General features: G+C 37.1%; 1 protein-coding gene across 1 annotated transcript in view; it reads right to left on the bottom strand.

Moving 5' to 3' along the window:
- DDX46 (DEAD-box helicase 46) overlaps nt 1-25885 on the bottom strand; it is a 180923-nt gene that overhangs the window by 124145 nt on the left and 30893 nt on the right. Inside the window, exons 4-7 of the mRNA XM_078783905.1 lie at nt 25580-25667; nt 24603-24768; nt 23030-23376; nt 8920-9024 (exon numbers count right to left, since the gene is read on the bottom strand). Of these exons, the coding sequence (XP_078640031.1) occupies nt 8920-9024; nt 23030-23376; nt 24603-24768; nt 25580-25667 (706 nt within the window). The remainder of the gene's footprint in view (nt 1-8919; nt 9025-23029; nt 23377-24602; nt 24769-25579; nt 25668-25885) is intronic.

Genomic DNA, 25885 nt, shown 5'->3' with positions numbered 1-25885 from the left:
TTATTTTTCAAGATATTTCACTCACAAGGTTCAGACATATATATGGTGGCGGCCATCTTGGATTTTGACGTGGCGACCCAATTTTCAAAAGCGTTCTTCCTTATGTCGAGATACACCCACACACCAAATTAGAAGTTGGTACTTTGCTTATTTTTCAAGATATTCATCTCAAGTTTCAGACATACATGGCGGCGGCCATCTTGGCTTTTGACGTGGCGACCCGATTTTAAACAGCGTTCTTCCTTGTGCCTAGATACTCCCACACACCAGATTAGACGTTGGTACTTCGCTTATTTTTCGAGATATTTCGCTCACAAGTTTCAGACATATATATGGTGGCGGCCATCTTGGATTTTGACGTGGCGACCCAATTTTAAATAGCTTTCGTCCTTATGCCGAGATACACCCACACACCAAATTAGAAGTTGGTACTTCGCTTATTTTTCAAGTTAATCATCTCACAAGGTTCAGACATACATGGCGGCGGCCATCTTGGATTTTGACGTGGCGCCCCAATTTTCAATAGCGTTCTTCCTTATGCCTAGATACACCCACATACCAGATTAGAAGTTGGTACTTCGCTTATTTTTCAAGATATGCAGGTTACAAGGTTCAGACATACATGGCATCAGACATACATGGCGGCGGCCATCTTGGATTTTGGCGTGGGTTGCACCCACACACCAAATTCGAATGCGGTCCTTCGCTTACGCACGCATGCACGCCGCACGCACGCACGCCCGCATGCACGGACGGACGGACGGACGGACACACGGACGGAGGGGAAAGCCATAGTCCCCCTTTCACTCCGCTGAGCGACGGGGGACAAATATATATTAATCACCTTTAATCCTATCGATATTATCAACAACCATAATTGTATTAATAAATATGCTACCACTTGTACAATTATATATTTATATTACATGGAGAAGGGGATGAGTCAGGGCTTCGACATAAATAAACCCTCTTGGTGTCTAATAAAATAAAATTTGTCGTCTGTCTGTGTTCGTGTTTATGTGTAGTTGGTTGTTGTCTCCACAATTTGGGTTTTAAAAGGTGGAACTGATTCCTCCCAGGACTCGAAGTATTGCGATTCGGTGAAGGATTGCGATTCATGGTCTAAGATGTGAAATTGTGTTGTTCTTGGAGTTTTATTCCAAGGGCTCTTTTCAGGATCGACACTGAGCCCCAAACAGCCTCCAACTGTAGTTCGTTTGTGGTAATGTTCCCAGGGATGATTTTTAGAATCTCTGTAAAGTTCTTCTTTGTCATTCCCGTGCTCCAATTATCACTGGTACAACTTTGGTGCTCTTCAGCTTCCATGATCTTTTCACTTCAATCTTGAGGTCTTGGTATTTGAACTTATTCTTGATTTCTGCATTATTTAGGACAAAATTGCTGGGTACTGATATATCAATCAGCAATGCTGTATTTTCCTTTTTGTTCCCGAGTACTGTATGTCCGGTTGCAGTGCTTTGTTTTCTATGTTCACACTGGATGGGATGGTCAGGTCATACGTGAGCATCATATCCTGGTTTTCAATGATGGCTTTTGGTTCATGTAAATGTTCATGTTCATGTTTTGTGGAACTGGGATATTGAAATTTCTGCAGATGTGCCAGTGGATTGATTACTCAACATACCTTTTTATGCCTTTAAGTGTACAGCTGTTCTGACAACACTTTTTTTTTTTACATTGTGTTGTTGTTTTGTATGCAGCCTGTGGCTGCTGGTTGCATCATTTTTCTGGAAGCGCGTTTGTGCCGCTGATGCAATGCCCCAATTACCAGTGAAATGGTACTCAATTTTCCGACCTCGGAGGGATGATAGGCTGAGTCAACCCCCCTGGCGTTAATTCAACGATCGACCAGGATTCGAACCCAGGATTCTAGGATCCCAGGCCGGCACCCGAACCACTAAGCCAACACCAGGCTATTTTACATCCTGATAGGCGGTGACTCGTGCTTTCTGTTACTACCTTGCAGAACCTACACTTGTACGACTGACTCAGTCCCACCATCTTTTTAAATCCATTGGTGTAGTGTCCTTGATCTTGGGCATTTATTATGATTCGTTCTCTGTCCCAGCTGAGCTGACCTCTTCTTAGCCATTCCAGTGATCCTTTGTCTATCCCCAATATGTCCAACTAATTTTTTGTATTTCCCTGTGCTTTTGTCTTTCTCCCAGTGGTCACTATATATCTCCTGGTATTTCATCCTTTCTTTTTCCTTTGTCTTCTTTGCAAGCCCTCCAGGATTCTGCGTGCAGTATCACTTCCGATCATGCCGAATACAGTCACGTGAAAAAGTAAGTACACGCCATGTAAAGTTTTGACTTTTTCAACATATTTCAACATACAGCTATTTGATCTTCATTTCAACAATATTGATAAAGGTGATATAATATAACAAATATCATGAAACATTTACATTTTGTAGTCCATTGTATAATTTAAATAAACATAAATGCAAATTTTGCATGTGGAAAAAGTAAGTACACCCCTACATTTATCACTACTTCAAATACCTAAAATTAGAATCAGGTGCACCAGCTCAGGTGCAAATGATCAGAACATCGTTAGAGAGGATCTTGGAGGAACCTGTCTTATTTAAACCTCAGACATTTAGTTTGGTTTGCTCTTTGTTGTTGAAGTGTGCGGCGTCACCATGCCTAGATCAAAATAGCTCTCTGAGGCCTTCAGAAAGAAGGTTATAGATGCCTACGAGTCTGGGAAGGGATTTAAAAAGATCTCCAAACAATTTGAAATCAATCATTCGACTGTCCGGAAGATCATCCACAAGTGGAGAAGATTCCAAACAACTGCCAACTTGTTCAGGCCAGGCCGCCCCAGCAAGTTCAGCCCGAGAGCAGGTCGCAAGATGCTGAAAGAAGTCTCTAAGAACCCCAGAATGTCAACACGGGACCAACAGGTAGCTCTTGCCACTGTTGACGTCAAAGTGCACGAGTCTACCATTAGAAAGAGGCTGCACAAATTTGATCTACATGGGAGGTGTGCCAGGAGGAAACTGTTGCTGTCCAGAAAGAACATCAGGACAAGACTAAAGTTTGCCAATGAACACCTAGGCAAAGACCAGCACTTCTGGAACAATGTGCTCTGGACAGATGAGTCAAAGGTAGAGCTATTTGGCCACAGTACCAGAAGACATGTTTGGCGAAAACCAAAGACAGCATTTGACCACAAGTATTGAGTACCAGTTCACTGGTAATTCCCTGCTTGTCGTAAAAGGCGACAAAAAGGGTTGGCGGCAAGAAGGGCATCCGGCCGTAAAACATTGCTTCAAAAAGGGGACCAAAAAAACAACAACAACCACGGTCCCCGAAAAAGGCCAACCCCCGCTATGCGGGGAAAAATGGCCTCTAAATGTGGTTATTTTTTATTTTTTAACCTGATACCAACTAAAGCATGGTGGTGGAAATATTGTGGTTTGGGGCAGCTTTGCTGCATCAGGGCCTGGGCAGCTCACCATCATAGAATCCACGATGAATTCTTCATTGTACCAGAGGGTGCTTGAGGATAATGTGAGGCAATCTTTCGGAAAGTTGAAGCTCAACTGAATGTGGACCTTGCAACATGACAATGACCCTAAACATACCAGTAAATCCACCAAAGAATGGCTGAAAAAAAGAAATGGAGGTTTCTGGAATGGCCAAGTCAAAGCCCGGATCTAAATCCCATCGAGATGTTGTGGGGGGATTTGAAACGAGCTGTGCATGCAATAAACCCCTCAATCATCGCACAGCTGAAAGAATTTTGCATGGAGGAGTGGGCAAAAATATGGTAGACAGTTATAAGAAACGCCTACTTGAGGTTGTTTCTGCCAAAGGGGGCAATACCACCTATTAGAGCCAAGGGTGTACTTACTTTTTCCACATGCGAAATTTGCATTTATGTTTATTTAAATTATACAATGGACTACAAAATGTAAATGTTTCATGATATTTGTTATATTATATCCCCTTTATCTATCAATATTGTTGAAATGAAGATCAAATAGCTGTAGGTTGAAATATGTTGAAAAAGTCAAAACTTTACATGGGGTGTACTTACTTTTTCATGTGACTGTACATAAATAACCCGCCCGCTTTCGATTCCTTCCAACCTGTTTTTCCTCACCTCAAATTTGCAACATATTGATTAGGATCAGCTGTGTGTGCATCCAGGTCCGGACAGAGAAACCATTTCTGAGAAACTATTTCAGCACAGATTTAATGGTAAGTCCCTGGGGGAGCTTAAAATTGATGTCTCTTGTGTTCTCTTCAAGATACCGGACAGAATTAACAATTCTGACCGGGAACTGGCGGATCATTTATGTTTGCACAATTTTAATTGGGACTTTTCCATTAGTACTTGGATAATACATACACGACCTGCCATCAGGTTGTAAAACTATTCAGTCACATGTTCTCCACTCCACGTACGGCACACTGATGGCCCTGGCAGCTCTACAAGTTAATGCCACTTCGCTTTATCCGTTATCTCTTCGCCTGGTGGATGCTTCATTCTCTGCTGGGTGCCACAGCTGTGGAATGAAGACATGTTGATGGTGGAGCATTTTCAATCCCTGATACCAGTACCTTTAAAGAGACATTGCAGGGCACTCTTTATTGTGTGCTCATGGCCATTTTGATTAGATTTTACTTCCTCTATTGTGTGTTTTTTTATACTGCATCGGATCACGAGTATGCTTAATTAATTGCAAAATCGAAGATTTTTCAAGTATATTGGTCGGTTGCGTTTGTGGTTCTGTCTGTTTGTCTGTCTGTTTGTCACCGGCCTACAGGTCACAATTCTAAACTGATCGTCATGAAACTTCACCAAGTTGTATAGGTCGTCCCAATTGAGAAGCCTATTGATTTTGAGGTCAAAGGTCATCTGGAGGTCAAATTTCTAAAATCGCCATATTAAATCTGATTGACTCGAAAATTGAATAGCATTTGTATAGTGAGTCACCAAATTGGGAAATTAACCATTTGAGGTCAAAAGGTCAAAGGTCAACTCAAGGTCACATTTTCAAAATCATCAATTTTCGTCTGAAAAGCCTTCAATTTTCATTCGATTGACTTCAAAATAGAACAGCATTTGCATATCGAGTCACTAAATAGGGAAACCAACTATTTGAGGTCAAAAGGTCAACGGTCAACTCATTGTGAAACTTCAAAAATCACCAATTTCCATTTGAAAAATCGTCACTTTTCATCCTATTAACCCAAGCTTTGATTGAGATCGTCAATTTTAATCTTGATGAAATGAACAATTTGCTGCATCAATGGAAACTTTTTTGTGGGGTGGGGGGGGGGGGGGGGGTGTAGATTTTGCAAGTATCATGCTCTACATGACGTATTCTTGTTTATTTATTTATCTGCCCATTTTTGTGTCCGTCTGTCTGTTGTCCCAGGATTCTCCATTTTTCTTGTCCTGTGTCATATAATAAACTATTCTGTAAAAACACATTTCGTGTCGTGACCCTTCATTGCAGATTTTGCATGCGCAAAACCATTTCGGTGTGGCTTTAATGGTAAACCCCTGGGGGAGGTTAAAATTGGCAACGTTCTCTTCGAGGCCAGCGGAATGAACAATTCCAACCGGCCCCAGCAGATTATTTATATTTGTGCAATTTTCTTGATTTTCCAGGAGTTAAGGACTTTGACAGGTTTCTTCAGACTTTCCAGTACTGGAAAATGCTTTTTCATTTTTCCAGGAATTTCAAGGCGCGTTTCCAGGACTGTGTGAACCCTGAGTCACACGTAAAATAATCACTACACACAAAAGCACAGTCACATATGCAGACAGATAACATCTACAGATGTTATGTTAGAAAGATGTTATCTTTTATCTCTTTGATTAATCAAGTAAACATCCTCAAAATAAACAATACAAACAGAATGGAAGTGTCTTTTAACAGAAAAGCAAACTTTGAAAACAAAAAACAAAAACAACAAAAGATTGCATTCATTTGGAATCCATTTTAATAAACACAAGATTCAATAAACAACGCTGTTATTTACACATTTACTTCAATATTTATATTAAATCAGGCAAATAAAGTGTGCAATTGCACACTAAAACCAGAACTGTGAGCAGGGATGATAGGCTTCCAGGTAATATGGCTACCACACCATGTGACTGATGATGCCACGAAAAACCTATCTCACTCACTCACACACACACACACACACACACACACACACACACACACACACACACACACACACACACACACACACACACACACACACACACACACACACACACACACACACACACACACACACACACACACACACACACACACACACACACACACACACACACACACACACACACACACACACACACACACACTAGTGTGGTCCAACAAAAAAAAAAATTCAAAATGTTTATGTCTCACCCTATAATATTGTTACACATGATGAGGAGATAATATGTGTGAAATTTCAAGAAGATTGGTTGATATTTAGATGGTGCTACCATGTTTTGAAGTTTCACCATATATACGCAATACGGTTAAACATATACTATAACGGTGTCATCTGGAGCTTCACAATCTCACAAATTGGCGGCACCACACTCCTAATAAACATGCCACTAATGAGATAAGGGCTACATCATTGAGTCATAAAAATGCCATCTGGTGATAGTTACAAGGTGGTGTAGTGTTACTACAGCAGTTAAAAGTCTAGGCGAAAATTTGGAAGATGTAGTATGCAGTCGCTCAACGATTCGTCGCAAAAGAATTGAATTCAGGAAAAATGTCGCGAGCAGGTTGAAAGATGACTGCGCCATCCGTGCCATTGGTCGTTCATTGGGATGGGAAAATGTTATGCGACATTACTGGAAAAGAAACCGTAGACCGTCTTCCGATACTTGTAAGCGGTGCAGACGTCAATCAACTATTGGCTGTACCTAAACTCGGAGCAGGCACAGGCGAAGTAATGGCTACAACAGTGAAGGAAACAATAGATGACTGGGGTATATCGGATAGTGTTGCAGCGATGTGCTTCGATACTACCAGTTCCAACACAGGATGTCGTTTGGGCGCATGCATATTGCTTGAACAGAAATTGGGCAAAGATTTGTTGTATTTGGCCTGCCGTCATCATATTCACGAGATAGTTCTCGAGGCGATATTTTCATGCGCGATGGGTCCCTCGACTGGTCCGGACATTCTACTCTTCAAGCGTTTTCAAACGAAATGGTCATTCATTGCTAAAGATGATGTACAATGTGCGACAACTGACGACGAGGCTTTAAAGCATGTGACAGATGTAGCAGATGCCATAATAACCTTCGCCAATGAACAATTGTTAATACAGCAACATCGTGACGACTACAGAGAGCTCCTTGAGTTGACCATCATATTCTTGGGTGAAGTTCCTCTTCGTGGCATCAAAATCATGGCTCCTGGTGCCCTTCATCGTGCCAGGTGGATGGCGAAAGCCATCTATGCACTCAAAGTTTGGATGTACCGAAAACAGTTCACGTTGACTAAAAGGGAGGATGTCGCTTTGCGCAATATCTGTGTGTTTGTTGTGAGAGTGTACGTGAAAGCTTGGTTTGTCGCCCCATCGCCGATTCTTGCACCATCTCAGGATCTCGCATTTCTCAAACAACTCGATCAGTACAAGGATATTAATTCAGAGATGGCGAAGGCCGCAGTGAACAAGATGTTGCGTCATTTGTGGTACCTGGGAGAGGAGCTTATCGCGTTGGCATTCTTTGATAATTCTGTGTCATCAGACACTAAACGAAAGATGGTGACTGCAATAAAGACATGTGACGAAGGAGTAGAGCCTAGTAAAAAAGCTGTAATTGACCACAAAGTAATTGCAGACAAAAGTTTGGAAGATTTTGTTACATCAAATACAAACCGATTTTTTAAGGCTCTGAATTTGTCTTCATCATTTTTGGAGATAGACCCAGATAACTGGGGGACCAATGACGCATATCAAAGAGCGAGAGCAATTGTGAGTGAAATGAAGGTTGTAAATGACATTGCCGAGCGCGGAGTGGCGTTGATCACGGAATACAACAAATTACACACATGTGACGAAGAACAAAAACAGTATCTTTTGCGCGTCGTCGCCGATCACCGTCACCGATATCCAGACTGTAGTAGAAAGGCCCTCGCGCAATAATTCCTGTATGTATGTACTATGTATATTAGTTTACATCATGTACATGTAGTTTATTTACTGTCTTCTAAAGTTGTTATTGAATGTCAAATTTAGTCTCTGAATTTAAAACACAAGTATACAAAGTCGCACATTATACTTACAGTAATACTGACATGCAAGTAGTGATGCTTGAATTAAAGCGGTTTTGTCTTAAATATGACGTATTGTGTATAGACCAGTTAGTATAATTCGTAATACAGACACATGAGTTTATAGAGTATTATTAAACTGTATTTTTCCTGCAATATACCATGGCATAACACTAAATTGAAACGTTTTTTTATATTTTTTACTGTACCGTATCATATCATATCATATCTGTATCATATCCTCTCGACACGTTAAAATAGCGCCAAACGACAAAACTTTGAACCCCGGTAGCAACCTCTAAATATCAACCAATCTTTATGAAAATTCACATATGTCATTTTCTCATCACTGGTAACAATATTTTAGGGTGAGACATTAACATTTACAAAAAAAATTATTTTGGACCACCCTAACACACACACACACACACACACACACACACACACACACACACACACACACACACACACACACACACACACACACACACACACACACACACACACACACACACACACACACACACACACACCTACCTACCTCCCCAATCCCTTTGCGAACAGGCAAGGCTAACATCAGCAAAGTTTAAACAGCTGTGTATAAACAAAAGTTTAAAAACAACAGCAAATACCTCCAGTGCATCCTGATCATTTTCCATGAGCTCCCCTTTGGTTTTTGTTTTCATAGTCTTCTTGGCCACCACAGTAACAACCTTGGTAACCGTAGGGCCAGATTTCTAAAAAAGAAAAAAAAAGTGTAATTGAAAATAAAATATGGTGCAAATAAATAAGCTTGATTTGGCAGCAACAACTGGAGTAGCAAGTTGACTATGGGGCAGAGAAATGGCTATCATTAAATTGGAAGGCATATATATATATATATATATATATATATATATATATATATATATATATATATATATATATATATATATATATATATATATATATATATCAACACTCATGCCATAACTATCTGTCCCTCCCATCTTTCCATTCTGACAAATTGATTGCTGATCTCTTCTGATACCATTATTCCCACGCCATTACTCCTTCCATCCCCACCCACGTGCAACAGCTTGTATCCTCCCACCAACCTCCTCGCCCTGTCTCCTTACCATCTGGTCTCCTGCATGCACAACACTTCCACAACCACCTTTTCTCTGCATCAACTCCATCGCCTCGACTCCTCTCCCACCCCCTACTCCTCATTAATCCCACTTTAAAACGATATGGTACTCATAGAATACTTACCCTGTGCAGTCAACTTTGTGCAAGCCAACTCTTCTGTTTTTGAAGGGTTTTTTTTTCTTTCTTTGATCCAATATGGCTGCCAGACCATGTGAGCGATGACATCATAAATTTATATTCTCTAATATAATTGTTGTGCAGATCACGCTCAATAAATTTCAAACTGATCAGTCCAAGCATTGTCCCTGTTGAATTATGACCTCATAAGTAAGGCACCAATGACGTCATCCTTAACAACACTTATTCCCCATGCAGAGTTCTTTACAATGATCCAAGTTTCAATTTTTTCCATGGAGCGGTTTCAGAGATATAGAGGTGCAATGTTTTTTCGTTGTTTTTTTTTCCAAGATGGCACCTGTACCATGTGGCCTATGACGTCATAATTATCATTAAAATGTTCTACAGGAGGTGCTCCTATGGTGAAAAATTTGTGTCAATCAGACCAACAATTGCAGAGAGAGAGAGAAAAAAAAAATTCATACTGATCGGATCAAGCGTTGTACTTGTCAAATTGTGACGTCATAATTAACGTGCCGATTCCATCATCATTAACATAACGTATCCCCAATGGGGAGTACTTGACAACGCACCATGTTTAAATTTTTCCATGGAGCGGTTTCAGAGATATGGAGGTGAAATGTTTTCGATTTTTCCAAGATGGCGCCCATACCACTTGACCTGTGCCATCAATATTATCATGAAAATTCTACAGGAGGCAGCACTCCTATGGTTCTGATGGACAATAAATTTTCACAACAGTTGCAGAGAAATAAAGATAATTCATACTGATCAGATGAAGCACTATATTTGTTTAATTATGACATCATAACAAAGGCACCGATGACATCATCATTAACATATCTTATTCCCCATGGGGAGTACTTGACAATGAGCCATGTTTCCAAATTTTTTCCAGGGAGCGGTTTCAGAAGTGAGGTGCGAAGTTTTTTCAAGATGGTGTCCATACCACGTGACCTATGACGTCATAATTTATGGATAAAAAAATTCTACAGGTGGAGGTGCTCCTATGGTAAAAATTTTGTGTCAATCAGACCAACGGTTGCTGAGAAAATTAATTTTAAAAATGCAACACGTACGCAACCGAATGCCTAACCCTGCTTTTCGATACCAAGCCCTCGTTCCATACTGTAATGGATGAAAGCCATTTGGTGCATGCTGTAATGGATGAAAGCCCTCGCTGCACACTGTAATGGATGAAAGCCCTCGCTGCACACTGTAATGGATGAAAGCCCTCGCTGCACACTGTAATGGATGAAAGCCCTCGCTGCACACTGTAATGGATGAAAGCCTTCGCTGCACACTGTAATGGATGAAAGTCTTCGCTGCACACTGTAATGGACGAAAACCCTCGGTTCATGTTGTAATGGACGAAAACCCACGGTGCAACACAAATCAACGATTTTTTTTTTAATCCTTTCTTATTTTTTTCAAGCCACAGTGTCTGCATAAAAATAATAATAACAATAACAACAATAATAATAATAATAATATGCTTGTTCGTCCGTCCGTGTGTAATCCTCCTTTCCACCCATTGGATGGATGGGCAGTTGACCTGACTCCACCATAATCGTAACATGAAAAAAATTAATCATACGGCTGCTATGTTAAGCCAAAGACACTTCGGAGCTGTTATATTCACAATCACCATAACCCCACCCCCACCCCCAATAATTTTTCCCTTCAGTATAAAATGACCAAAGCGACTGTTCAAAGGATCAAAATTCTAAAGGGATACATCAAAAGATTGAATCTGATAGGCATCACAAGATTTGTGAAGGACACAGTACATATTTGTATACAAGATCGAGGCTCGTGAAAGAGCGAACATTAATCACACAGAAAGCCAAACAGACACATAAAACAAATAACATCGGGAGCGGTAGACAGGATGGGGAGAGAGGGGGAAGGACACAAACACAACATTTGAGAGCAGGGACCGAGAGACATGGAGACATCGAGAGATCTGTGGGAGGGAGAGGGCTTTGGGGGGGAGGCATGTGAAGGGGGGGGGGGGGGGTGGGAGAGGTATAAACATATGGACACTGCCAGGATTTCCAGGAAAGAAGTTGGAATATCGGCCTTAGGCTTCTGGTGTCAGCCTGTGGGTAATTATAAAGGGTAATTACAAAGTGTAATTCTAAAGGGCAATTCTAAAGGGCAATTCTAAAGGGCAATTCTAAAGGGCAATTCTAAAGGGCAATTCGAAAGGGCAATTCGAAAGGGCAATTCGAAAGGGCAATTTGAAAGGGCAATTCGAAAGGGCAATTCGAAAGGGCAATTCGAAAGGGCAATTCTAATGGGCAATTCTAAAGGGCAATTCTAAAGGGCAATTCTAATGGGCAATTCTAATGGGCAATTCTAATGGGCAATTCTAAAGGGTAATTCTAAAGGGTAATTCTAAAGGGCAGTTCTAATGGGCAGTTCTAATGGGCAGTTCTAAAGGGCAGCTCTAAAGGGCAGTTCTAAAGGGCAGTTCTAAAGGGCAGTTCTAAAGGGCAGTTCTAAAGGGCAGTTCTAAAGGGCAATTCTAAAGGGCAATTCTAAAGGGCAATTCTAAAAGGTAATTCAAAAGGGTAATTCGAAAGTGAAATTCGAAAGTGAAATTCGAAATGGTAATTCTAAATGGTAATTCTAAATGGTAATTCTAAATGAGAATTCTAAGGGGTAATTCTAATGGGTAATTCTAAAGGGTAATTCTAAATGTTAATTCGAAAGGGTAATTCTAAGGTGTAATTCTAAGGGGTAATTCTAAGGGGTAATTCTAAATGGTAATTCTAAAGGGCAATTCTGATGGGTAATTCTAAATGTTAATTCGAAAGTGTAATTCTAAGGGGTAATTCTAAGGGGTAATTCTAAAGGGTAATTCTAAAGGGTAATTCTAAAGGGTAATTCTAAAGGGTAATTCTAAAGGGTAATTCTAAGGGGTAATTCTAAGGGGTAATTCTAAGGGGTAATTCTAAAGGGTAATTCTAAATGGTAATTCTAAATGGTAATTCTAAGGGGTAATTCTAAAGGGTAATTCCAAGGGGTAATTCTAAGGGGTAATTCTAAGGGGTAATTCTAAGGGGTAATTCTAAGAGGTAATTCTAAGGGGTAATTCTAAGGGGTAATTCTAAATGGTAATTCTAAATGGAAATTCTAAATGGCAATTCGAAATGGTAATTCGAAATGGTAATTCGAAATTGTAATTCTAAATGGTAATTCTAAATGGTAATTCTAAATGGTAATTCTAAATGGTAATTCGAAATGGTAATTCGAAATGGTAATTCTAAATGGTAATTCTAAATGGTAATTCGAAATGTTAATTCTAAATGGTAATTCTAAATGGTAATTCTGAAGGTTAATTCTAAATGGTAATTCTAAATGGTAATTCTAAATGGTAATTCTAAATGGTAATTCTGAAGGTTAATTCTAAATATATAAAATTATAAAATATATATATATAAAATAAATATATAAATATAAAAATATATAAAATAAATATAAAATTAATATTATACCTCTCCCACCCCCCCCCCCCCCTTCACATGCCTCCCCCCCTTCACATGCCTCCCCCCCAAAGCCCTCTCCCTCCCACAGATCTCTCGATGTCTCCATGTCTCTCGGTCCCTGCTCTCAAATGTTGTGTTTGTGTCCTTCCCCCTCTCTCCCCATCTTGTCTACCGCTCCCGATGTTATTTGTTTTATGTGTCTGTTTGTCTTTCTGTGTGATTAATGTTCGCTCTTTCACGAGCCTCGATCTTGTATACAAAAAAAAAAATGGTAATTCTAAATGGTAATTCTAAATGGTAATTCTAAATGGTAATTCTGAAGGTTAATTCTAAATGGTAATTCTAAATGGTAATTCTAAAGGGTAATTCTAAAGGGTAATTCTAAATGGTAATTCTAAAGGGTAATTCTAAATGGTAATTCGAAATGGCAATTCGAAATGGCAATTCCAAAGGGTAATTCGAAATGGTAATTCGAAATGGTAATTCTAAATGGTAATTCTAAATGGTAATTCTAAATGGTAATTCTGAAGGTTAATTCTAAATGGTAATTCTAAATGGTAATTCTAAAGGGTAATTCTAAAGGGTAATTCTAAATGGTAATTCTAAAGGGTAATTCTAAATGGTAATTCGAAATGGCAATTCGAAATGGCAATTCCAAAGGGTAATTCGAAATGGTAATTCTAAATGGTAATTTTAAATGGTAATTTTAAATGGTAATTCTAAATGGTAATTCTAAATGGTAATTCTAAATGGTAATTCTAAATGGTAATTCCAAAGGGTAATTCTAAATGGTAACTCTAAAGGTTAATTCTAAGGGGTAATTCTAAGGGGTAATTCTAAAGTGTAATTCTAAATGGTAATTCTAAAGGGTAATTCTGATGGGTAATTCGAAATGTTAATTCTAATGGATTATTCTCAATGTTAATTCTAAACGGTAATTCTAAAGGGTAATTCTAAAGGGTAATTCTAAAGGGTAATTCTAAAGGGTAATTCTAAAGGGTAATTCTAAAGGGTAATTCTAAAGGGTAATTCTAACGGGTAATTCTAAAGGGTAATTCTGAAGTGTAATTCTAAAGGGTAATTCTAAAGGGTAATTCTAAAGGGTAATTCTAAAGGGTAATTCTAAGGGGTAATTCTAAAGGGTAATTGTAAAGGGCAATTCTGATGGGTAATTCAAAATGTTAATTCTAATGGGTAATTCTAAATGTTAATTCTAAATGGTAATTCTAAGTGGTAATTCTAAAGGGTAATTCTAAAGTGTAATTCTAAAGGGTAATTCTAAAGGGTAATTCTAAAGGGTAATTCTAAAGGGTAATTCTAAAGGGTAATTCTAAAGGGTAATTCTAAAGGGTAATTCTAAAGGGTAATTCTAAAGGGTAATTCTAAGGGGTAATTCTAAAGGGTAATTCTAAGGGGCAATTCTGAGGGGTAATTCTAAAGTGTAATTCTAAAGGGTAATTCTAAGGGGTAATTCTAAAGGGTAATTCTAAAGGGTAATTCTAAGGGGTAATTCTAAGGGGTAATTCCAAATGGTAATTCTAAAGTGTAATTCTAAGGGGCAATTCCAAATGGAAATTCTAAATGGAAATTCTAAATGGTAATTCTAAATGGTAATTCTAAATGGTAATTCTAAAGGGTAATTCTAAAGTGTAATTCTAAGGGGCAATTCCAAATGGTAATTCCAAATGGAAATTCTAAATGGGAATTCTAAATGGTAATTCTAAATGGTAATTCTAAATGGTAATTCTAAAGGGTAATTCTAAAGTGAAATTTGAAATGGTAATTCTAAATGGTAATTCTAAATGGTAATTCTAAATGGTAATTCTAAATGGTAATTCTAAATGGTAATTCTAAATGGTAATTCTAAAGGGTAATTCTAAAGTGTAATTCCAAATGGAAATTCTAAATGGGAATTCTAAATGTTAATTCGAAATGGTAATTCTAAATGGTAATTCTAAATGGTAATTCTAAATGGTAATTCTAAAGGGTAATTCTAAAGTGAAATTTGAAATGGTAATTCTAAATGGTAATTCGAAATGGTAATTCTAAATGGTAATTCTAAATGGTAATTCTAAATGGTAATTCTAAATGGTAATTCTAAATGGTAATTCTATAGGGTAATTCTAAAGGGTAATTCGAAATGGTAATTCGAAATGGTAATTCGAAATGGTAATTCGAAATGGTAATTCGAAATGGTAATTCGAAAGGGTAATTCGAAAGGGTAATTCTAAATGGTAATTCTAAATGGTAATTCTAAAGGGTCATTCGAAATGGTAATTCTAAATGGTAATTCGAAATGGTAATTCTAAATGGTAATTCGAAATGGTAATTCGAAATGGTAATTCTAAAGGGTAAATCTGATGGGTAATTCGAAATGGTAATTCTAATGGGTAATTCTAAATGTTAATTCTAATGGGTAATTCTAATGGGTAATTCTAATGGGTAATTCTAAAGGGTAATTCCAAAGGGTAATTCTAAAGCGTAATTCTGATGGGTAATTCTAAAATCTAAAGGGTAATTGTAAAGGACAATTCTGATGGGTAATTCGAAATGTTAATTCTAATGGGTAATTCGAAATGTTAATTCTAAGTGGTAATTCTAAATGGTAATTCTAAAGGGTAATTCTAAAGGGTAATTCGAAAGGGTAATTCTAAAGGGTAATTCTAAAGGGTAATTCTAAAAGGTAATTCTAAAGGGTAATTCTAAAGGGTAATTCTAAAGGGTAATTCTAAAGGGTAATTCTAAAGGGTAATTCTAAAGGGTAATTCTAAAGGGTAATTCTAAAGGGTAATTCTAAAGGGTAATTCTAAAGGGTAATTCTAAAGGGTAATTCTAAAGGGTAATTCTCAAGGGTAATTCTCAAGGGTAATTCTAAGGGGTAATTCTAAATGGTAATTCTAAATGGTAATTCTAAATGGTAATTCTAAATGGTAATTCTAAAGGGTAATTCTAAAGTGAAATTTGAAATGGTAATTCGAAATGGTAATTCTAAATGTTAATTCGAAATGGTAATTCTAAATGGTAATTCTAAAGTGTAATTCCAAATGGAAATTCGAAATGGTAATTCTAAATGGTAATTCTAAAGTGTAATTCCAAATGGAAATTCTAAATGGGAATTCTAAATGTTAATTCTAAATGGTAATTCGAAATGGTAATTCTAAATGGTAATTCTAAAGGGTAATTCTAAAGGGTAATTCTAAAGGGTAATTCTAAAGGGTAATTCTAAAGGGTAATTCTAAGGGGTAATTCTAAATGGTAATTCTAAATGGTAATTCTAAATGGTAATTCTAAAGGGTAATTCTAAAGTGAAATTTGAAATGGTAATTCGAAATGGTAATTCTAAATGTTAATTCGAAATGGTAATTCTAAATGGTAATTCTAAAGTGTAATTCCAAATGGAAATTCGAAATGGTAATTCTAAATGGTAATTCTAAAGTGTAATTCCAAATGGAAATTCTAAATGGGAATTCTAAATGTTAATTCGAAATGGTAATTCTAAATGGTAATTCTAAATGGTAATTCGAAATGGTAATTCTAAATGGTAATTCGAAATGGTAATTCTAAATGGTAATTCTAAAGGGTAATTCTAAAGTGAAATTTGAAATGGTAATTCTAAATGGTAATTCTAAATGGTAATTCTAAAGGGTAATTATTCTAAATGGTAATTCCAAATGGTAATTCGAAATGGTAATTCTAAAGGGTAATTCTGAATGGTAATTCTAAATGGTAATTCTAAATGGTAATTCGAAAGGGTAATTCTAAAGGGTAATTCTAAAGGGTAATTCGAAATGGTAATTCTAAATGGTAATTCTAAATGGTAATTCTAAATGGTAATTCTATAGGGTAATTCTAAAGGGTAATTCTAAATGGTAATTCTAAATGGTAATTCGAAATGGTAATTCGAAATGGTAATTCGAAATGGTAATTCGAAAGGGTAATTCTAAAGGGTAATTCTAAATGGTAATTCTAAATGGTCATTCTAAAGGGTCATTCAAAATGGTAATTCTAAATGGTAATTCGAAATGGTAATTCGAAATGGTAATTCTAAATTGTAATTCGAAATGGTAATTCGAAATGGTAATTCTAAATGGTAATTCGAAATGTTAATTCTAATGGGTAATTCGAAATGTTAATTCTAAGTGGTAATTCTAAATGGTAATTCTAAAGGGTAATTCTAAAGGGTAATTCTAAAGGGTAATTCTAAAGGGTAATTCTAAAGGGTAATTCTAAAAGGTAATTCTAAAGGGTAATTCTAAAGGGTAATTCTAAAAGGTAATTCTAAAAGGTAATTCTAAAGGGTAATTCTAAAGGGTAATTCTAAAGGGTAATTCTAAAGGGTAATTCTAAAGGGTAATTCTAAAGGGTAATTCTAAAGGGTAATTCTAAAGGGTAATTCTAAAGGGTAATTCTAAAGGGTAATTCTAAAGGGTAATTCTAAAGGGTAATTCTAAAGGGTAATTCTAAAGGGTAATTCTAAGGGGTAATTCTAAAGGGCAATTCTAAAGGGCAATTCTAATGGGCAATTCTGAGGGGTAATTCTAAAGTGTAATTCTAAGGGGTAATTCTAAATGTTAATTCTAAATGGTAATTCTGAAGTGTAATTCCAAATGGTAATTCTAAATGGTAATTCTAAATGGTAATTCGAAAGGGTAATTCGAAAGTGAAATTTGAAATGGTAATTCGAAATGGTAATTCTGAATGGTAATTCCAAATGGTAATTCTAAATGGTAATTCTAAATGGTAATTCTGAAGGTTAATTCTAAATGGTAATTCTAAATGGTAATTCTAAATGGTAATTCTAAAGTGTGATTCTAAAGGGTAATTCTAATGGGTAATTCTAAGGGGTAATTCTGAGGGGTAATTCTAAGGGGTAAATCTAAGGGGTAATTCTGAGGGGTAATTCTAAGGGGTAATTCTAAGGGGTAATTCAAAGCGGTAATTCAAAGCGGTAATTCAAAGCGGTAATTCTAAAGGGTAATTCTAACGGGTAATTCTAAGGGGTCATTCTAAGGGGTCATTCTAAGGGGTCATTCTAAGGGGTCATTCTAAGGGGTCATTCTAAGGGGTCATTCTAAGGGGTCATTCTAAGGGGTCATTCTAAGGGGTCATTCTAAGAGGTAATTCTAAGGGGTAATTCTAAGGGGTAATTCTAAGGGGTAATTCTGAGGGGTAATTCTAAAGTGTAATTCTAATGGGTAATTCCAAGGGGTAATTCTAAGGAGTAATTCTAAGGGGTAATTCTAAGGGGTAATTCTAAGGGGTAATTCTGAGGGGTAATTCTAAGGGGTAATTCCAAAGTGTAATTCCAAATGGTAATTCTGAAGGGTAATTCTAAGCGGTAATTCTAAGGGGTAATTCTAAAGGGTAATTCTAAAGGGTAATTCTAAGGGGGAATTCTAAGGGGGAATTCTAAGCGGTAATTCTAAGCGGTAATTCTAAGCGGTAATTCTAAGCGGTAATTCTAAGCGGTAATTCTAAGCGGTAATTCTAAGCGGTAATTCTAAGCGGTAATTCTAAGCAGTAATTCTAAGCGGTAATTCTAAGCGGTAATTCTAAGGGGTAATTCTCAGGGGTAATTCTAAGGGGTAATTCTAAGGGGTAATTCTAAAGGGTAATTCTAAAGGGTAATTCTAAGGGGTAATTCTAAGGGGTAATTCTAAGGGGTAATTCTAAGGGGTAATTCTAAGGGGTAATTCTAAGGGGTAATTCTAAGGGGTAATTCTAAGGGGTAATTCTAAATGGGTAATTCTAAGGGGTAATTCTCAGGGGTAATTCTGAGGGGTAATTCTGAGGGGTAATTCTGAGGGGTAATTCTGAGGGGTAATTCTAAAGTGTAATTCTAAATGGTAATTCTAAGCGGTAATTCTAAAGGGTAATTCCAAAGTGTAATTCCAAAGTGTAATTCCAAAGGGTAATTCCAAAGGGTAATTCCAAAGGGTAATTCCAAAGGGTAATTCTAATGGGTAATTCTAAGGGGTAATTCTAAGGGGTAATTCTAAGGGGTAATTCTAAAGTGTAATTCTAAGGGGTAATTCTAAGGGGTAATTCTAAGGGGTAATTCTAAAGTGTAATTCTAAGGGGTAATTCTAAGGGGTAATTCTAAGGGGTAATTCTAAGGCGTAATTCTAAGGCGTAATTCTAAGGCGTAATTCTAAGGGGTAATTCTAAGGGGTAATTCTAAAGTGTAATTCTAAAGTGTAATTCTAAGGGGTAATTCTAAGGGGTAATTCTAAGGGGTAATTCTAAATGGTAATTCTAAAGGGTAATTCTAAGAGGTAATTCTAAGAGGTAATTCTAAGAGGTAATTCTAAGAGGTAATTCTAAGAGGTAATTCTAAGAGGTAATTCTAAGAGGTAATTCTAAGAGGTAATTCTAAGAGGTAATTCTAAGGGGTAAATCTCAGGGGTAATTCTAAGGGGTAATTCTAAGGGGTAATTCTAAGGGGTAATTCTAAGGGGTAATTCTAAGGGTTAATTCTAAGGGGTAATTCTAAGGGGTAATTCTAAGGGGTAATTCTAAAGGGTAATTCTAAGGGGTAATTCTAAGGGGTAATTCAAAGGGGTAATTCAAAGGGGTAATTCAAAGGGGTAATTCTAAGGGGTAATTCTAAATGGGTAATTCTAAGGGGTAATTCTAAGGGGTATTTCTGAGGGGTAATTCTGAGGGGTAATTCTGAGGGGTAATTCTGAGGGGTAATTCTGAGGGGTAATTCTAAAGTGTAATTTTAAATGGTAATTCTAAAGGGTAATTCTAAGGGGTAATTCTAAGGGGTAATTCTCAGGGGTAATTCTCAGGGGTAATTCTCAGGGGTAATTCTCAGGGGTAATTCTCAGGGGTAATTCTAAGGGGTAATTCTAAAGTGTAATTCTAAAGTGTAATTCTAAGGGGTAATTCGAAGGGGTAATTCTAAGGGGTAATTCTAAATGGTAATTCTAAATGGTAATTCTAAAGTGTAATTCTAAAGTGTAATTCTAAGGGGTAATTCGAAGGGGTAATTCTAAGGGGTAATTCTAAATGGTAATTCTAAAGGGTAATTCTAAGAGGTAATTCTAAGAGGTAATTCTAAGAGGTAATTCTAAGGGGTAATTCTAAGAGGTAATTCTAAGAGGTAATTCTAAGGGGTAATTCTAAAGTGTAATTCTAAATGGTAATTCTAAAGGGTAATTCTAAGAGGTAATTCTAAGAGGTAATTCTAAGAGGTAATTATAAGAGGTAATTCTAAGAGGTAATTCTAAGGGGTAATTCTAAGGGGTAATTCTAAAGTGTAATTCTAAATGGTAATTCTAAGGGGTAATTCTAAAGTGTAATTCTAAATGGTAATTCTAAAGTGTAATTCTAAATGGTAATTCTAAAGTGTAATTCTAAAGGGTAATTCTAAAGGGTAATTCTAAAGGGTAATTCTAAAGTGTAATTCTAAATGGTAATTCTAAAGTGTAATTCTAAATGGTAATTCTAAAGTGTAATTCTAAAGGGTAATTCTAAAGTGTAATTCTAAAGTGTAATTCTAAATGGTAATTCTAAAGTGTAATTCTAAATGGTAATTCTAAAGGGTAATTCTAAAGTGTAATTCTAAAGGGTAATTCTAAGGGGTAATTCTAAAGGGTAATTCTAAAGGGTAATTCTAAAGGGTAATTCTAAAGTGTAATTCTAAATGGTAATTCTAAAGGGTAATTCTAAAGTGTAATTCTAAATGGTAATTCTAAAGTGTAATTCTAAATGGTAATTCTAAAGTGTAATTCTAAATGGTAATTCTAAAGTGTAATTCTAAATGGTAATTCTAAAGTGTAATTCTAAATGGTAATTCTAAAGTGTAATTCTAAATGGTAATTCTAAAGTGTAATTCTAAATGGTAATTCTAAATGGTAATTCTAAAGTGTAATTCTAAATGGTAATTCTAAAGGGTAATTCTAAAGTGTAATTCTAAAGGGTAATTCTAAGGGGTAATTCTAAAGGGTAATTCTAAAGGGTAATTCTAAAGTGTAATTCTAAATGGTAATTCTAAAGGGTAATTCTAAAGTGTAATTCTAAATGGTAATTCTAAAGTGTAATTCTAAATGGTAATTCTAAAGTGTAATTCTAAAGTGTAATTCTAAATGGTAATTCTAAAGTGTAATTCTAAATGGTAATTCTAAAGGGTAATTCTAAAGTGTAATTCTAAAGGGTAATTCTAAGGGGTAATTCTAAAGGGTAATTCTAAAGGGTAATTCTAAAGTGTAATTCTAAATGGTAATTCTAAAGGGTAATTCTAAAGTGTAATTCTAAATGGTAATTCTAAAGTGTAATTCTAAATGGTAATTCTAAATGGTAATTCTAAAGTGTAATTCTAAATGGTAATTCTAAAGTGTAATTCTAAATGGTAATTCTAAAGTGTAATTCTAAATGGTAATTCTAAAGGGTAATTCTAAAGGGTAATTCTAAATGGTAATTCTAAATGGTAATTCTAAAGTGTAATTCTAAATGGTAATTCTAAAGTGTAATTCTAAATGGTAATTCTAAATGGTAATTCTAAAGTGTAATTCTAAATGGTAATTCTAAAGTGTAATTCTAAATGGTAATTCTAAAGTGTAATTCTAAATGGTAATTCTAAAGGGTAATTCTAAAGGGTAATTCTAAAGGGTAATTCTAAAGGGTAATTCAAAGAGTAATTCTAAAGGGATCTAAAGGGAAATTACTTTGATATATTTACTTTATGGGTTCTTGCTATATTTTACTTTCACCAATGTGTATATATGCATCAGGAGGAAGATAATTGGTTTGGGGTCATTTAAAAGGCACAATTAAGCTGCTTATGGTCACTTGAGAGTTGCAATATTCCAAGGGGTTTCCGCATATCTTGTGGGATTGTAAGTTGGACAGGTGACCGTGATGGGCCATGACATGTAGGACTTGTAGGAGCCATGCTGTTGTCGTTTCAATTGCAGTTTCTGTGAAGCCGGTGATGGCATTATAGTGGGATTGGTAGAGGAATGGAAAGCGTTGAATACTCCACTGTTTCAATTAAGAAATATGTTATGATCGATGTGGGGATGCCCTTTTATTTTTATGAGCAGAAGGAGGGGAGGGGAGGACAAAGAGTTGAAGTTGGGAGGGGGTGAGAGCAAAGATGGGACAGAGTTGGGAGGGGAAGGTTGAGGCTTTGGGTGTATGAGTGGGGGGTCAGGGGGGGGAGGAATTTAGAACCTTCGTTGCCAGGTAGAGGTTGAGGACTTGGGATTGGGAGGTGGAGGTTGAGGACTTGGGGTTTGCGGTTGGGAGGCAGAGGTTGAAGGCCTGAGGTTTGGGGTTGGAAGATGGAGGTCGAGGACTTAGGGTTGCCTGGAATGTGGACGTTGAGGACTTGGGGTTTGTGGAGGGGGAGTGTTGAAGACTTCAAGTCACATTTTACATTGTGCACATGTTCCACAGGGCCCTGTTTGTAATATATAATAAGGAAGAAAATATTTTCTTCCTAAAACTAAGCACTTACATTGAAAAAATTTAAAAGTTAGCTTTTCTTGGAGTAATAAAACAAACAACAACAACAACAACATGCATTTTAAGGCCATTTTCCCTGCTAGAGCGGGGGTTAGCCTTGCGGTCCCCATGACAATCTTCTCCATTTTGCCCTATTTTCTGCATCTCCCCTTGTTAATCCCCTTGCCCGCATTTCTTCTTCCACCATCTTTAGCCAAGTCTTTGTCGGTCTTCCCCATCCTCTACTTCCTTCTACATTCATTTCCATCACTCTTCTCAACCAGTCACTTTCATCCTTCAACACATGACCAAACCATCTCAACCTGTTTCTCTTCACAGCATCCATCACAGGCTCTATTCCCATCATCTTTCGCAATTCATCATTTGTTATATAATAATAATATGACATATTTGACAATAAAATGACATATAAATTGTATAATGTTTTCAACCCTTCTCCCAACTGTTCAATCACATGTAGAGTTTATCTATACTCAAATGGAGCAGAATGGAAAGGAAAACAAACCTTGTCACCAGACTGTGGTCCTCCTCCAATATTCCTCTTCACTTCATCTCTAATTACTTCCATAAATGCATCAAGAGGGTCCACATCATCATCTTCCAGAGGTTCTTGCTTGGATTCTGATGCAACTTCCTGGTTTGAATTTTTTTGCTTTACAATATTAGCCTGCTCCACATCTAACTTTTCCGCTTCCTTCTTTATCTCCTCCTCTACCACCTCTGCTACCTCCACAGTCTCCTCCTCCTCCTTTTTCACCACCTCAACAGCTGGTTTAACCTTCTCTTCCTCACAATCAAGGCCTGCCTCATCTTGTGATGACTTATCTTCATCATCCTCCTCCTCTTCTTCATCTGCAAAAAATGATAAGGTTGGAACAAATATAAAATATTGCAAATTTAACAAATCCATCTCTTTCATCATTAGAACAAACCTCCAAGAAATAATGTTTAAATTCCAAGTAACACACACAGGGAGAAAATTGGAAACTGCATTATCGAAATCTCAAGATGAAGAGTGAACAACTTATTGATTTAATTCAAATTACTAACCGTTCTAATTGATGACCAAAACATCTATATCATTAAAACGCTTATTTCTGAAGTTTGTAATCGGAACTTCTCTCCAGCTATTGCTGCTGTCGCCCTAAGATATGTGTGATACTATGTAGTTATGACTAACCCTTCCATATAAGCATACCTATGTCTCCAAATGTCTATAAGTGTGGAATAAAAGCTGAAAATCAGTGAAAAGTTTTGAATAACTCGCGCCATTTTGTTTTACGCACAGTGAGATGCTGCACTTGATACCGAGGAGAAGAAGAAGACGTCCCGATGTGTGCCGGACGCGCAGCGACTCGAGAGGCATGCTACACCTTTTAATACAAATATAAATGCGATCAGAAATGTAAAGGGGATACTTACCAGTAACCACACTACAAGAGACAATACTGCAGTTGAATATAAAGCGATATTCAGGAGATCCGCCAGAATGAATGTTGGTGCCAACTGACAATTATTTTGAAAGGAAGCGGAAAGGCGGCAGGCAATGCGCACGCGTGGCCGCCAATGTGACATCAGCCTGGATATTTATCAATACCGCAAGGTGGAAGCACGCCTAGCCAGCGAGCTGCGGCTTTTGTCCAGCCAGTTATCACTGGTTATGTTATCAATACCGCAAGCGGTCTATACAACAACAACCGCAAGGTGGAAGCATGCCTGTGTGCTGATGCCAGCGAGCTGCGGCTTTTGGCCAGCCAATTATCGATCGCTATCTAAAATGCTGCACCAAGTTACATATGTGGATTTAGGGTAATAATCACTTCTTAACAAGTTAGTTTGTATGAACATAAACACTATTTATGCCCGTGATTTTCACGGGTTACCGCTAAAAAAAAAAAAAACCACCTTTAGAGGCCATCTTTAGAGGCCACACTCTTCCTCTAGCTAGTGAATTAATAAATCACAATGAAGGAAGGAAAACAATATCATCGGCAAGCAACAAAAGAAAAAGAGACGACAACTGAACATTACGGGAGAGATGAGATAAACAAATAAATTCACGAGCAAGTTGAACCAACCATCATCATCTTCTAAACTCCATTTCTTCGGCGTAACATTTTCTTCCGGTTCCTTCTTAACTTCCCCGAGAATAGCCAAGGCCTTTTTCTTCTGCTCTTCTCGCCATTTCTCAATACGCTCCTTTCGTTTCCTCATTTCTTCCTCTAGCTTACTCTGTTCGAAGTTCTGTGGGAAGCAAGAAAGCGAGAGTTAAAGCCAAAATGGATTTTCATCATCAGCCACCAATGCCTTGTTTGCACTATAAAGCCACCATTCCATGTCAAGAGACATAACCCTTCTGAGGTATAGAAAGCCTTGAGCAAACCTGACCGTTTGTACTTCGTTAAGGGCTGCGAATCACATGGTTGTGTCAGCCTAACCATATGCACACATTATGAACCACTGCAGGCACATTCCCAATGATGACATCAAAGTTCCGGCTTGTCTTGGAGCTACTCTGCTTTTCAAATTGTTCTCCTTCACTTTCTTACCTGGAAATTCCATTGATTCGCAGAAGTTTGAATACTTTTGTATAACAGCTGTAAAAAATACAACAGACAACCTTTTCGATCCTTAAACTTGAAGCCAAGTCAGACTGCACATTATCTTCTGTTTAAAGCATCAGCAACTGTTCAATTTCAAAAGAGTACAAAGACAGGACATTTACTGTTTCTACAATTTTGTCCTCTACAGCATCATAAGAGGTTGGAAACGTGATGACATAGGGCTGGGAACATGAAGGTGTTAGACCACAGAATGGCTTCACCCGCTGGAAATGTATCGGTAAGAACATTTGGTTAGCTTCGTTTAAGGAAGCGTTTTCTTAGGGAAGGTGAGATTTAGGCACAAAAAGTGGCCCCAAGTTGATGCACAACAGTTCACGTACAACAGTCTCGAGCAGAACAGTACCTATGGAAAAAGAAAAGCTCAGTGACCATGTTATATACAACAGACTTCTTTGTGTTGATACATGTATCAAAGTAGAAGAACCTCTCACCGCTTCAGGTTTTTCTTCCTCCTTTTCTTCTGTCTTAACCTTTTCTGGAACATCATTTGCTTTGTCTTTACGATCCTTTGATCTAGACCTACAAAACAAGTCAAAACAAGAAAGATCAATCAGTGACTGCAGACACTCAAATAAGTCATTCAATTGCTGTTTAATTCTGTTAATCAAATGAAAATTGACGATTTTTCAGACGAAAATTTATTCTTTTAGAAATTTGACCTCAGGTTGACCTTCGACCTCAAAATCAAAAGGCTTCTCAGTTGTGACTCCCTCTACAATGTGGTAAAGTTTCATGAC

This window comes from Myxine glutinosa, chromosome 8 (assembly GCF_964187855.1).
Source record: "Myxine glutinosa chromosome 8, kmMyxGlut1.1, whole genome shotgun sequence".
In the NCBI taxonomy this organism is placed as follows: Eukaryota; Metazoa; Chordata; class Myxini; order Myxiniformes; family Myxinidae; genus Myxine; species Myxine glutinosa.
The sequence above is the reverse complement of the archived record's forward strand: the minus strand, read 5'-3'. Positions and strand labels throughout refer to the sequence as shown.